At 42.1% G+C, this 11,112-nt stretch overlaps 1 protein-coding gene across 1 annotated transcript; it reads right to left on the bottom strand.

Annotated features, from left to right (window-relative positions):
• Positions 1–4,252: 4,252 nt before the first annotated feature.
• LOC118330977 (AFG3-like protein 1) lies at positions 4,253–10,935 on the bottom strand. Its single transcript, XM_035665733.1, has 10 exons — positions 10,872–10,935; positions 8,721–8,887; positions 8,422–8,575; positions 8,235–8,342; positions 7,684–7,809; positions 7,335–7,445; positions 7,133–7,248; positions 6,530–6,730; positions 6,241–6,435; positions 4,253–6,105 (listed from the first exon to the last, which is right to left on the bottom strand). Exons 1-10 carry the CDS (start codon positions 10,933–10,935, stop codon positions 5,866–5,868), a joined length of 1,482 nt encoding a protein of 493 aa, XP_035521626.1. The 3' UTR covers positions 4,253–5,865.
• Positions 10,936–11,112: the final 177 nt, after the last annotated feature.

Consider the following 11,112-nt stretch of genomic DNA (forward strand, 5'->3'; position numbering starts at 1 on the left):
ATAAAGAGACGAGTCCAGCAGCTTAGTAGAAGGTGATATTTTTATGTGTGTGTGTGTGTGTGTGTGTGTGTGTGTGTGTGTGTCTCAGCTCATAAGCAGAAGAAGGTGGACGCTCTGCAGCCCTGCGACACGGCGTATCCCGGCTTCATGTACGACTCGTCTATCAGAGAAGCAAACAGCCTCATCAAGTGTGGACGCTGCCAGAAGTACGACACACACACACGCACACACACACACACACTCTCACACTCTTACACACACACACACACTCTCTCTCACACTCTCACACTCACACGTACACACACACACACACACACATAGTTTCAGTGTTAAACTTTGTCTGCTTTTATTAAATATGATCTCAATGATTAAAATTGTGTTCAATGTTCATAAAACACTCAAAATACAGCAGATCAAAGTAATAATGTTAATAATATTATAATAAATTGACAACAATACCAATAAAACCTAAAGGAAAAAGAAGAATTACATCAGACAGATTACTTAATTAAAAAGATATTTCCTTTATTTCTTCTTAAAAAATATAGTTTTCTGTTGTGGGATTCACTGGGACCGTGTGAGACGTTATAAAGAAGTAAAAAGACGTCAAATCAGTTCTAAAAAATGTGCGACTTAGATCGAGGAGGATCTACTGTCAGAAATATAATATTAATCGGTTTGTAATAGTTAGTAATAGTTTATAATCACTTAAATATAAGGATCTTTGTGTTTTTGTTACCTTATGTTTTCATCTGGGTTATCAGGGTCCTTTAGGTTTTTAGAGAGATCGATCTATTGTTTGTTGTTTTGGTGGTTTTATTGTGATTGAACCACAGGATGGCGCTACAGAAGGGAAACAGCTGAAGGTCTGAATCAAAGAAATTAATCACAAAACAACAAAAGGTTGTACAACAAAAAGAAAGCTGCAGTCCCTTAATGCCACACAGAATAACACATTTATAGAATAAGATATATAAACTAAATAAAATGTAAGATTTGAGACTTTCTAAGATGTTTGAAAATATATTTAAAGTTGTCAACCAGTTCTTCCAGCTCAATTTATTATAAAATCCAATAATCTTAAAAATGTAGGCTTTAAAATCTGTTGAATCAGATTTTCACAGGTCTTAAACTTTGCTTGTATTAATGAATTTGATGTTTTCAGTCTCTTAAATCTGTATTGATCAGGGTCTAACAACTATACAACACTGATAGTCCTTCATATCCTTTGTACTTTTGTTGCCTGTAAGGACATAAAATATTTAAAAGCTTTAATAGAAGTCTTAAATTTGGAGGAACTAAAGTCCCTGAACTGTCCCCCTTTAGTTCTGTGTTTGAGGAGAACCTCTCTTAAGAATAAAAACACCTACAGCCCCACCTAGTGGTCAAACACGAGCTTCTGCTGCATCACTTTTACTGTCTTTATTCATGAAAGATTTACAGGGAAAATTCAACAGAATTTAAATTCTAGTCACTTTGGACAGTGAGCGGTCCACCAGGGTCCAGCCAGAAATTACTCGATTTAACAACCTGTGTGCGAGCTGGTTGTGGTTTCTTTCTGTCAATATACTGACATTAATCTTTAGGAACCACAGAGACACAAACTCTCTGAACCAGGTTTCAGTTTATTGGCTGTGTATTGATTATTGATTATTGTCGTCTGTGCTGTTTCAGGATGTTTGTGGTTCAGCAGATTCCCGACAGTAACCTGGTTCTGGTTGTGACTCAGGCTGACTGCGACTGCTCTCGTCAGTACGGATCCATCCTGCTGGAGCCCAAAGAGATCAAATATATCCTTCACACAGCAGCAGCAGCAGCGCCCCCTGCTGTTCAATATATATATGTTATAATATTAAACTGGTTTATGTTCCTCAGAACGTTTTTAAACACATTAATTTATCTCCTGCAGTCAGTGCTGTGTTTTCCTTAACGCCAGTGAACATAACGCCACAGTGAAGTGCAACAGGATGAAATCCCAGAAGGTGCGGCGGCGTCCGGAGTCCTGCCATGCCTACCACCCAAAGGTGAGACAGACAGACAGACAGACAGACAGTTAAATTACAGCAGATAACAATAATTTATTTCGAATAGAGTTTTATAGAACATGAAGCCAAAGTCTCTGTGAAGCTTTTTGATGAACTTGAAGGCAGAAACTGTTTGTTGTTACAATAATCAGATCAGAGTAGAAAATTAAATCCATCTTTACTCACTACATCTCAGCCTTTATAACCCTCAGCTGTGTAAAAACTACAAAAATGTGAATTTTATCAGCCAATTAAAAAATGTGTATCAAAATCTGGAAATGTCGAGACTTGAAATTGATTAAAATGACCAAATATCCTGGAAATAATCTAAAATGTTTGTTGTATTTAATCCTCTCAATCAGATTTACATAAGAGTTTGTTTAGTTCGACACTTTAAAGTTTCCAGTTATTTATTTTTTTTATTTAAAAAGCATTTTTGAAATAGATTTTGGATTTGTAAATCAATGTACTTATTAACTGTTTTATGTCGTTTATACATTAATCTATTTATTGATGTGTTAATATTTTATTTGTAGATTATTATTTTTGTTGCCCTACAATAAAATAATAAATTACTTTCATCTATAAACAAATAGATTGAATTAGAAATTAATTTACAAACAAATGTATTAATGCTTTTTTTTTTTACAGCACATTTAATTTAATGCTTTATTACTATTTCCGTGACACCTGTCGTCCTCCGTACTCGCATCCAACTATAGGAACAAGATTTTTAAGAAGTTAATCAGTAAAATGTGATAAAACTTTTATTAATTAAATTAATTTAATCAATTAATTAAAACGTTAATTTAATTAATAGGCTGTCAGTTGATAATCATTAATTAATTTAAAATGTGTTCTGGTTCTCCAACAGGAAGACGCTAAGGAGTGCGGCGGGGCGTCGGCCATCTCCCTGTCACTCTCTCTGTTCTCAGCCGCTCTGCTCGTTTCGTCGCTGCTCCACCGCTGGACGTAAGAAACCCACCGACCAATCAGGACGCTCTGACGGCGGCGGCAGGAACATAGAAACAAAAACAATCGAGCAGGTAGCGAAGGATGGGGTTTTTTTCCCCACCAGAGGGACGTCTGGGGTTTTGTTTCTCGCTGTTGAGACGAGCGCCGGCTCAATCTGCAGCTTTTAAAGGGCTATTTGATTTATTTTTTACAAACTTCCTGAAATAAACTGAAACTTCGGATTAGCTCGCGAGCTGCCGGACGAACACGAGTCTGACAGACGGATGTGAAACAGCGCAGCTCCTGGAGAAACGTTGCCATTACACCCAAAGAATGTAGCGTCTTTGTAGCTTTTTTGATACAGAAATATTGTGTACGAGTAGTTTTATACACTCGAATGATTTTAAAAAAAAGTAGGAAAATAAAAAATAAGAGGTCAAAGGTCGACAGGGAATACAGATATTAAAGGACCAGCAGTGATGACTAGACTTCCACCTGGATACATACTGACCTCTAGTGGCAGGTAGGTGACGTCTACACAGTGGAGTTGGTGCACTACGAGCGAGTTCCTGAATATTTATAAATACGAGAACAAAAAAAATTTGAAAACAAAAACAGAAAACAATTTTTTTGGTTTGGAAAATTATAGGAGTGACCAGTTTTCTGCTTTTATTTTAAAAATAAAAATGGAAAATAAGAAAAAGGCCAGTTGTTTTGTTTTGAAAATGTTGACAAAATGACCAATTTTCAGTTTTTATAATTTGAAAAGAGATATTTGTTCCCATATTTATAAATGTTAGTCAGGGAAACAGCTCGAGTTTGGTTTTCTAATTTAAACACTAAAATCTGTTGGCCGCACTGACCCAGTTCAGGTTTCTCTGGACAGGAAGTGAACCTGAAGCTTTAAATATCAACAGTTTCTATTGGTCGACTGATCTGTTTGTTTGTTTGTTTGTTTGTTTGTTTAACAGAAGTTTAACGTGACCTGAAGTCTGACGTTTAGTTCCGGTTGGTTAAAAACTGACAAAAAAAAAAACAAACAATAAAATGTAACTTTTTTCACTTCATGTCGGTTCGTTTGTATTTTGTTCAGTTTCTCACTTTAACCATCGAGACGCTGAAACAGAACGACAGGAAGAACTCGTCTCGGCGTCTGTTTGATATTAATACCGCACAGAGTTGCCATGACAACCTCCTCGTCCAATGAAGACTCATCACCCCCCCATCAGGACCCAGAGAGACCTAAAGGTGTGTTCAGGAAGAATGTCCACTCATCCATTGTATTATTTATTGATCGAAGCACTTTGAGATTAAAAACAAACAACTGGAGTTCAGATTCAGCAGCTTTCAGTCGGATGCCCCCTGCTGGACGACCACGATAATGTGACATTAAAAAGAAAAAATCCCCCGATAGGTGATTATAGGTTATTGATGACGTTGTTATTAATGTTTCCACAAGAGTCTAACATTCTGAGTTTATGTACATTAGAAGCTTTATATGGTCCAGCTGTCAGTAAAACATTGGAAAGCTTTTATTTTTACTCTTTTTGGCTTCAATTCTAAATATCTTTTATGAAATATGTGTAGATATATGTACGTATAAGGGAATTAATATTAATATAAAGTTTTAATGGTGTCTTTAAGGGTTAAAGTCTGACCTGGAATCAGTCAAACGAGCGAATACTTTTACTGATTTCCACAGTTTTAACATTAAATATTAACCCTCATCCTGCTCCAGACGAGATCTAAAGAAAGTGTTTAAAATGAATTAATTAAAACTTTAATCTCAAGACACGTTAATTATTTTAGGAGCTGGACTCTTTTACCATCAGTACGTCTGTGTTTATAACTCGTTAATAAGATTAATTTAATTAGTTTTACTCTCTTCAGGGGAGCTGATAAAACAAAGAACGTCACGTTGCTGCTGGGGATGAAAACTGAAGAAAACTGAAACTAGAAGTCACAACTGAGTTTGTGTTGAAATGTTTGAGGGGGATTTTTCCTTTAATTAGTACTTTTTGGTATTTTTCAACCTGGAGCTTATTTTCTGTTTCAGTCTGCAGCCAAACGGGACATTTTATGAGATCTGGATGAATTTTGAGCAGATAATTTCCAGTTTAGGGAACTTTTAATCCAATTCTGTCTGTATTTTTATCATTTTTAACCATCATACAGAGTCAATAGGCTCTTTTTTTGACAAATTTGGCATTTTCTTCTCCCTGACGTTTGTTTTATTTAAAACAATTTAATTACTTTTCTTCACAGAAGTGACCCAAACGCTGAGATATCGGCCTACAGCTCGAATCCCTGTCGTACGATCCAGGTTGAAAAATACACAGCAAATTACACACACATACACAATCACACAAAATGTCCACAATTATCTGTTTACAGCATCAGTGCATTTGTAGAAAACAGTCGCTGTGTTTGTTTGACCCTACAAAATAAAAACCAACAACAGGAAACAAACAACTTCACCGTCAGTTCTCCAAATATTTCAACCAGCAAAAGTTAAATTTAAATCAGTCGGGGAGAAAAAAACTTCCCCTTTAATGGAATAAATACTGTGTACTAGTGTGTTCACACATTTACACTTCAGGAATATTAAAAACAGTCTGTTTGTTGTTGTTTTCCTGTTTAAGGCGCTGGGAGCGTCTTCCTGTCCGAGCGAGTTCCACAGATCGAATTCATTCCTGCTGTTAAATTACGTCTTTAGTGCGTCCAGTGAGTTTTATCTCAGCCCAGAATTAAAGTCGGATCCTTCAACTGGGAATTTGAGGGAAACTGAAAACGTGAAATACTGATCTGTGGAAATAATTTATAAAACAATCTAACACCTCCCGGGCCGCATTGCGTCTGCACGGTGTCTTATCTGAGTCTTCGCCCTCTACATGGCCTGCTGTCTGTCCTGAGGCGGGGTCGCCTCCTTGGCCTCCTCGGCCTCCCCTCCTCCTCTCTCCTGGTTCCAGTCCCGGAGGCCCTTCGGGAGGCTCGTATCCTCCTCGAAGCTCCCCGTCCCCTCCACAAACTCCTCGTACGTCGACTTCTCCGCGAACGGCCGCGGGCCCAGCAGCTCCAACATGTCCGCCTTGTCCAGGACCTCCCTCTCCAGGAGACGCTTCCCCACCTGAGGAAGAAACCCGAGCTGTTACATAACGAAGTGAACATACGATAACATCTCCTAATAAACTGTAACGCAACCCAGGACCAGGACCAGGACCAGGAGAGACCTGACCCTCTAACGGATGTCTCAGAGTCTCACCAGCTCCACCACCTCCTTCTTCTCCTGGATCAGCTGCATGGTCCTCTGGTACGCCCGGTCCACCAGCTCTCGGACCTCCTGGTCGATCAGCTCGGCCGTGGCTTCGCTGTACGGCTTCTCCATGACCATCTCCCCCTGCCGGGGCAGGTCGAACGACACCTGCCCCACCTTCTCGCTCATCCCGAACTGCACCACCTGGAGGAGGAGAGGGGAGGGAGGAGAACCAGGCGTCACAGCAGATCTTCTACTACATCAACACTCAGAGGACCAGCAGGCGGGTGCCGTGTACCTGAGCGTAGGCGGATTGCGTGACCTTCTTCAGGTCGTCCTGAGCTCCCGTGGTGATCCTGCCGAAGAAGGTCTGCTCGGCCACGCGGCCCCCCAGCATCATGCACATCCTGTCGAACAGCTGCTCTCTGCTGTACAGGTACTGCTCTCTGGGCAGGTACTGAGCGTAACCCAGACCCTTCCCCCGCGGGATGATCGACACCTGGACACACGAGGTTCCGATTATTTAAGATCTAAACTCTGAACACAAACTTTATCCAGAGAGCTTCAGTCTCTGATCCACAGCCTCGTCCTGTGTTAGAAAAGTTTAAACAACCACAGAACTAACAGAACCAAACATCAGGGAGAAGAAAAATACTGAATGTGTCCCAAAAAAAAGCCAATTCTGAACTTCTGATTGGTCAATAAAAACATTCGTGGCGATCAGCTGCAGCCTCAGAGTAAATCAACTGTTCAGACTTTGACAGGAAATAACATCTCTCACCCGTTAGCTGATTAAAAGTTTCTAACGTCGTCACTACGAGAGCAGAACTGGACCCTGAAGGCATCAGACGTGTGTGTGTGTGTGTGTGTGTGTGAGAGGAGTAACAGATGTGAGCTGTACCTTCAGCAGCGGGTCGGCGTGCTCCAGGAACCAGCCCACGATGGCGTGACCGGCCTCGTGATACGCCACGGTCTTCTTCTCCGTGGGCTGCAGCACCTGAGTCTTCTTCTCCAGACCTGAACGAACGACACAGGAAGCACAAAGGTTGGCGTCTGTCGGTCGCTGTTGAGGAACTGCGACGACAGAAAACGGGGACACTGACCTCCGATGACGCGGTCGATGGCCTGTTCGAAGTGTTTGGCGTTGACGGACGGGTTCAGGTGTCTGGCAGCGATCAGCGCCGCCTCGTTGCAGACGTTAGCGATGTCGGCTCCTGAGGACGTTTAAATCACAATGAATCAAAAGGATTCTATAATTTGATAATGAAAATATATTTAACAATATTTACAATATAACAACATATTTAAACAAATAAAGAATCTGTTTACTAGAACGTGTTACCGGATCAATAAACTTTATCAGTTACTTAACGATATTCATCCATTGTTGTATTTTAACTCCTCTACATGTCTCTAACTGGTTAATGACACCGGGCTGAGGCGTTAACGTACCGGTGAATCCCGGAGTGGCAGCCGCCATCTTCCTGGCGAGAACGTCTTTGTCCATGTTGGGGTCCAGTTTGATGGGTCGCAGGTGGACTTTAAAGATGGACGCCCTGCCCTTGATGTCTGGAGGACCTGAGAGGAGACGTGATGGAACCAGGGGAGCTCAGTTAATGATACGATTGTTATTTTGGGGTAAATAAATCTGCATTTGTGTCTTGGTGTTTATTATTATTATTCACATTACCTGATTTTAAAGGAAATAATGTTTCCAGCTTCTCTCTTTGCCCTAAATTACAGTTTATCAAATCAACCAAAAGAAGCAATATGAAGACGTCACAGGGGCGTTTTCTGATGTTTTAGAAGGTTTTATGAGATTTAAAACATTCATTTATTATGTTTTTATCATCTAACTCTGTGAATTAAAGTTTTATTTCCACCAAACCAGAGTTGGTGATTGTTGGAAACACTAAGAGACGGTTCTGGTGTCTGGTGGCCAGTAACAGTGAAATGTCTCTTTGACCAGAAGCACCAACCAGCTCTCGGTGTTGGACTCCTACCTATGTAGATCTGTCTGTCGAAGCGTCCCGGTCTCATCAGTGCTGGATCCAGGATGTCGGGTCTGTTGGTTCCAGCCAAGACCACCACGTTAGTGGATGTGTTAAAACCTGCGGGACACCAAAAAAAACAGCTAAAATCTAAAACCTCAAAACTAACAAACCCCTGAAGGACCAGACTGCAGCTCACCGTCCATCTCCACCAGCAGCTGGTTCAGTGTGTTCTCCTGCTCGCTCTGACCGCCAAAGTTCCCTCCGCCCCTCTTCCTCCCCACAGCGTCGATCTCATCGATGAAGAGGATGCAGGGGGCGTTCTTCCTCGCCATGGAAAACATGTCCCTCACCTGTGCAGGAGAGGACTCGGTCAGTTTTTATACTGAAAACACGTCATCGTACTTACAGGATAAAATCTAAAGAATCGATTATTTCAGGATATTTTGGTCGTTTTAATGAGTTTCCAGGATCAACGTTCTGGTTTCTGTTACTCACCCTGGCCGGACCGACGCCCACAAACATCTCCAGGAACTCGGAGCCGTTGACGGTGATGAAGGGGACGTTGGCCTCTCCGGCTGTGGCTTTAGCCAGCAGAGTCTTCCCCGTCCCTGGAGGTCCAGACAGCACGGCGCCCTGGGATACGGCGACAGACAGACAGAACGCTCAGTAAAGTTCAGTTACAACATCAGAGCAGCGACGGTACGATCACAGTACTCCAGCTGCTGGTTCCATGATAGGAATTATTGTGATTTATGTTTGAGTTTTTAACACTAGATGACGAGAGAAAGTTAAAAACAAACAATACACATCACATGTTTATGTTTATCATCACACTGCATACAGAGTTTATAGTCTCTGATCCTCTATCCAACCTTTCATTCAGGTGGTTTTATTGGGTTTCTTTTATCTTTGTTTGCACTTTGGGAGTTTCTGTTGAAATAAAGATACATTAACTGTTCTTGTTCTTCAAGCAAATAAACTGTTATTTGTGTTCCATGTCAGATTCATAAATTAATACCAAAATAACAGATTGTTCTTTAATTCTCAGATTTGGGACTCTATGATGAAAATAATGAATTATACACAGACTGCTGAGTGGTATTCAGTTGGTTCGCCACCAGCTGCCATGAACATATATTAATGTGATTAAATTATACTTCTTTTGAGTCTTAAATTTGCAAAGTAAACAAGTTCCCTGATTAAAGCTGAAGTCAATTATTTTAATGGAATACAATTTTTTAAAATATCATTTAGATAAAAGTTGTGGACAAACATGAACGTGTAAAGAATGAACTCACCCGACAGCATTAAAACTGGTATAGATCTCTTGCCAAGTAGGGGAGAGCCCCTGGTCGATGCCCTGTAGATAGCTATAGCACATCACCTATGGTGTGGTTGCTATCCAGTGTTCTAGCATGCCTAATAGTGAGGTAACCTGTGGAATGGTGGTCGTCGTGTGGTTGTTGTACCCGTTGGATACACGGCCTTGGGTACCCTTGTGAGAGTGCATGTGATCTACAGAGAGAGGTTCCTCCAAGAGAAGATAATCATATACAGAACTAGACCAAGAAGAACAGACACGTAGGCATTCTACGCCTTTGGCTCTCTCTCACAGCAGAGACGCTATCTGTTACCCCTAGCCAACATGCTTCGTCTGTAAGAACAGAGCAGTTGCATCAGGAATTACAGAGTTGTATGTACCTCTCATTCCAAATGCAACACAGAGTGTCCAATTCTATGTGAAGGGCGATACACTGTATATGCGCAACATATCTTAGAGAATAGACCACAGACACACCAGTGCTCTCTCTCAGCTTAGGGCCTGGATGGGGCGAGAGACGCCGAGGCGAGCGAGAGACATTTAATCAGAAATCTCATCAATCTGTCTCGTCTTCCGCGCTCTGCCGGCGCATCGTGGTCTCGTAGAGCACGCGGGTCCGCCTCATACAACGCGTGTATGTGCCAGGTGCCCAACATGCAGGCATGCTTCAATAAGGGGTGAGTACGGTAACGATGAGTGTTATTCGGCGCATTTAAGGGGCACTCGAGGACGAATGATAAGGAGAATGATTACAATTGCAATAGGGGTTTGCTACCATAAGAACCGGAGACAGTGACCAACGACACCATTGTATGAGTGATGTGTTGTGGTGTGTGGTGGGGTGTTGTGTGTGGGTGTGAAGAGAATTGCTGTTCTTTCCGTCGGCCAGTGCGGACTTCTGTGTAGATGTGATTGGAAAGTAATGTGTAGGGTGGTCTGTTGTTGGGAGAGCGCATTAGAATGTTGCTTGGTGTTATGTGGTGCGAGATGAGTAGCCAAGTCATGTTTGTAGTATAGCAATGATGTGATGCGTCGTTGATTGAATGTGAAGCCTAGTCAGTTGAGAAGAGTGTGTGTGTGTGTGTGTGTGAGAGAGAGTGTGGTGTGTGTGTGAGAGGTGTGTGTGTGTGTGTGTGGGTGTGTGAGAGAGTGGTGTTGTGTTATGTGTGAGGGAGGAGTGTGTGGTGTGTGTGTTGGTGACGAGAGATGTGTGTGTGTGGTGTGGAGAGTGTGTGTGTGTGAGTGGAGTGGAGTGGGTGAGTGGAGTGCTGTGTGAGTGGTGACGTGTCGAGTGTGTTCGTGGTGTGGTGTGTGTGTGGTCCCACCCGTCGCTCTCCTTGACTGTAGACGGCAGCCAGGTCGGTGTGACACGGCCGAGGCGAGCTCCATGCTACGCCGCCTCCAGGTTCTCTCAAACGTGTCCACGCTGGGCCGATGTTGACCAAACGCTCGCTCTGAAGGGTTCGCACAAAACAGCGGGTCAGAAACACAACAACAAACAGCAGAACAACAACAGCAGCAAAACAGCAACAACAACAACTTGCACAAACAACAGCAAAACAACAA

The sequence above is a fragment of the Morone saxatilis genome, unplaced genomic scaffold (genome assembly GCF_004916995.1).
Source record: "Morone saxatilis isolate NCDOM2014 unplaced genomic scaffold, NCSU_SB_2.0 Contig2, whole genome shotgun sequence".
Lineage (NCBI taxonomy): Eukaryota > Metazoa > Chordata > Actinopteri > Moronidae > Morone > Morone saxatilis.

Bases quoted from the DNA above. Each gene is read 5' to 3' on its own strand.
- LOC118330977 (XM_035665733.1), bottom strand. From the start codon at position 10,935: ATGGAGCTCGCCTCGGCCGTGTCACACCGACCTGGCTGCCGTCTACAG. The intron at 7,446-7,683 runs GTACGTTAACGC...AAACGTCCTCAG, and splicing joins TGCCACTCCGGGATTCACCG to GAGCCGACATCGCTAACGTC. The intron at 6,731-7,132 runs GTACAGCTCACA...TCGTGTGTCCAG, and splicing joins ACGCCGACCCGCTGCTGAAG to GTGTCGATCATCCCGCGGGG.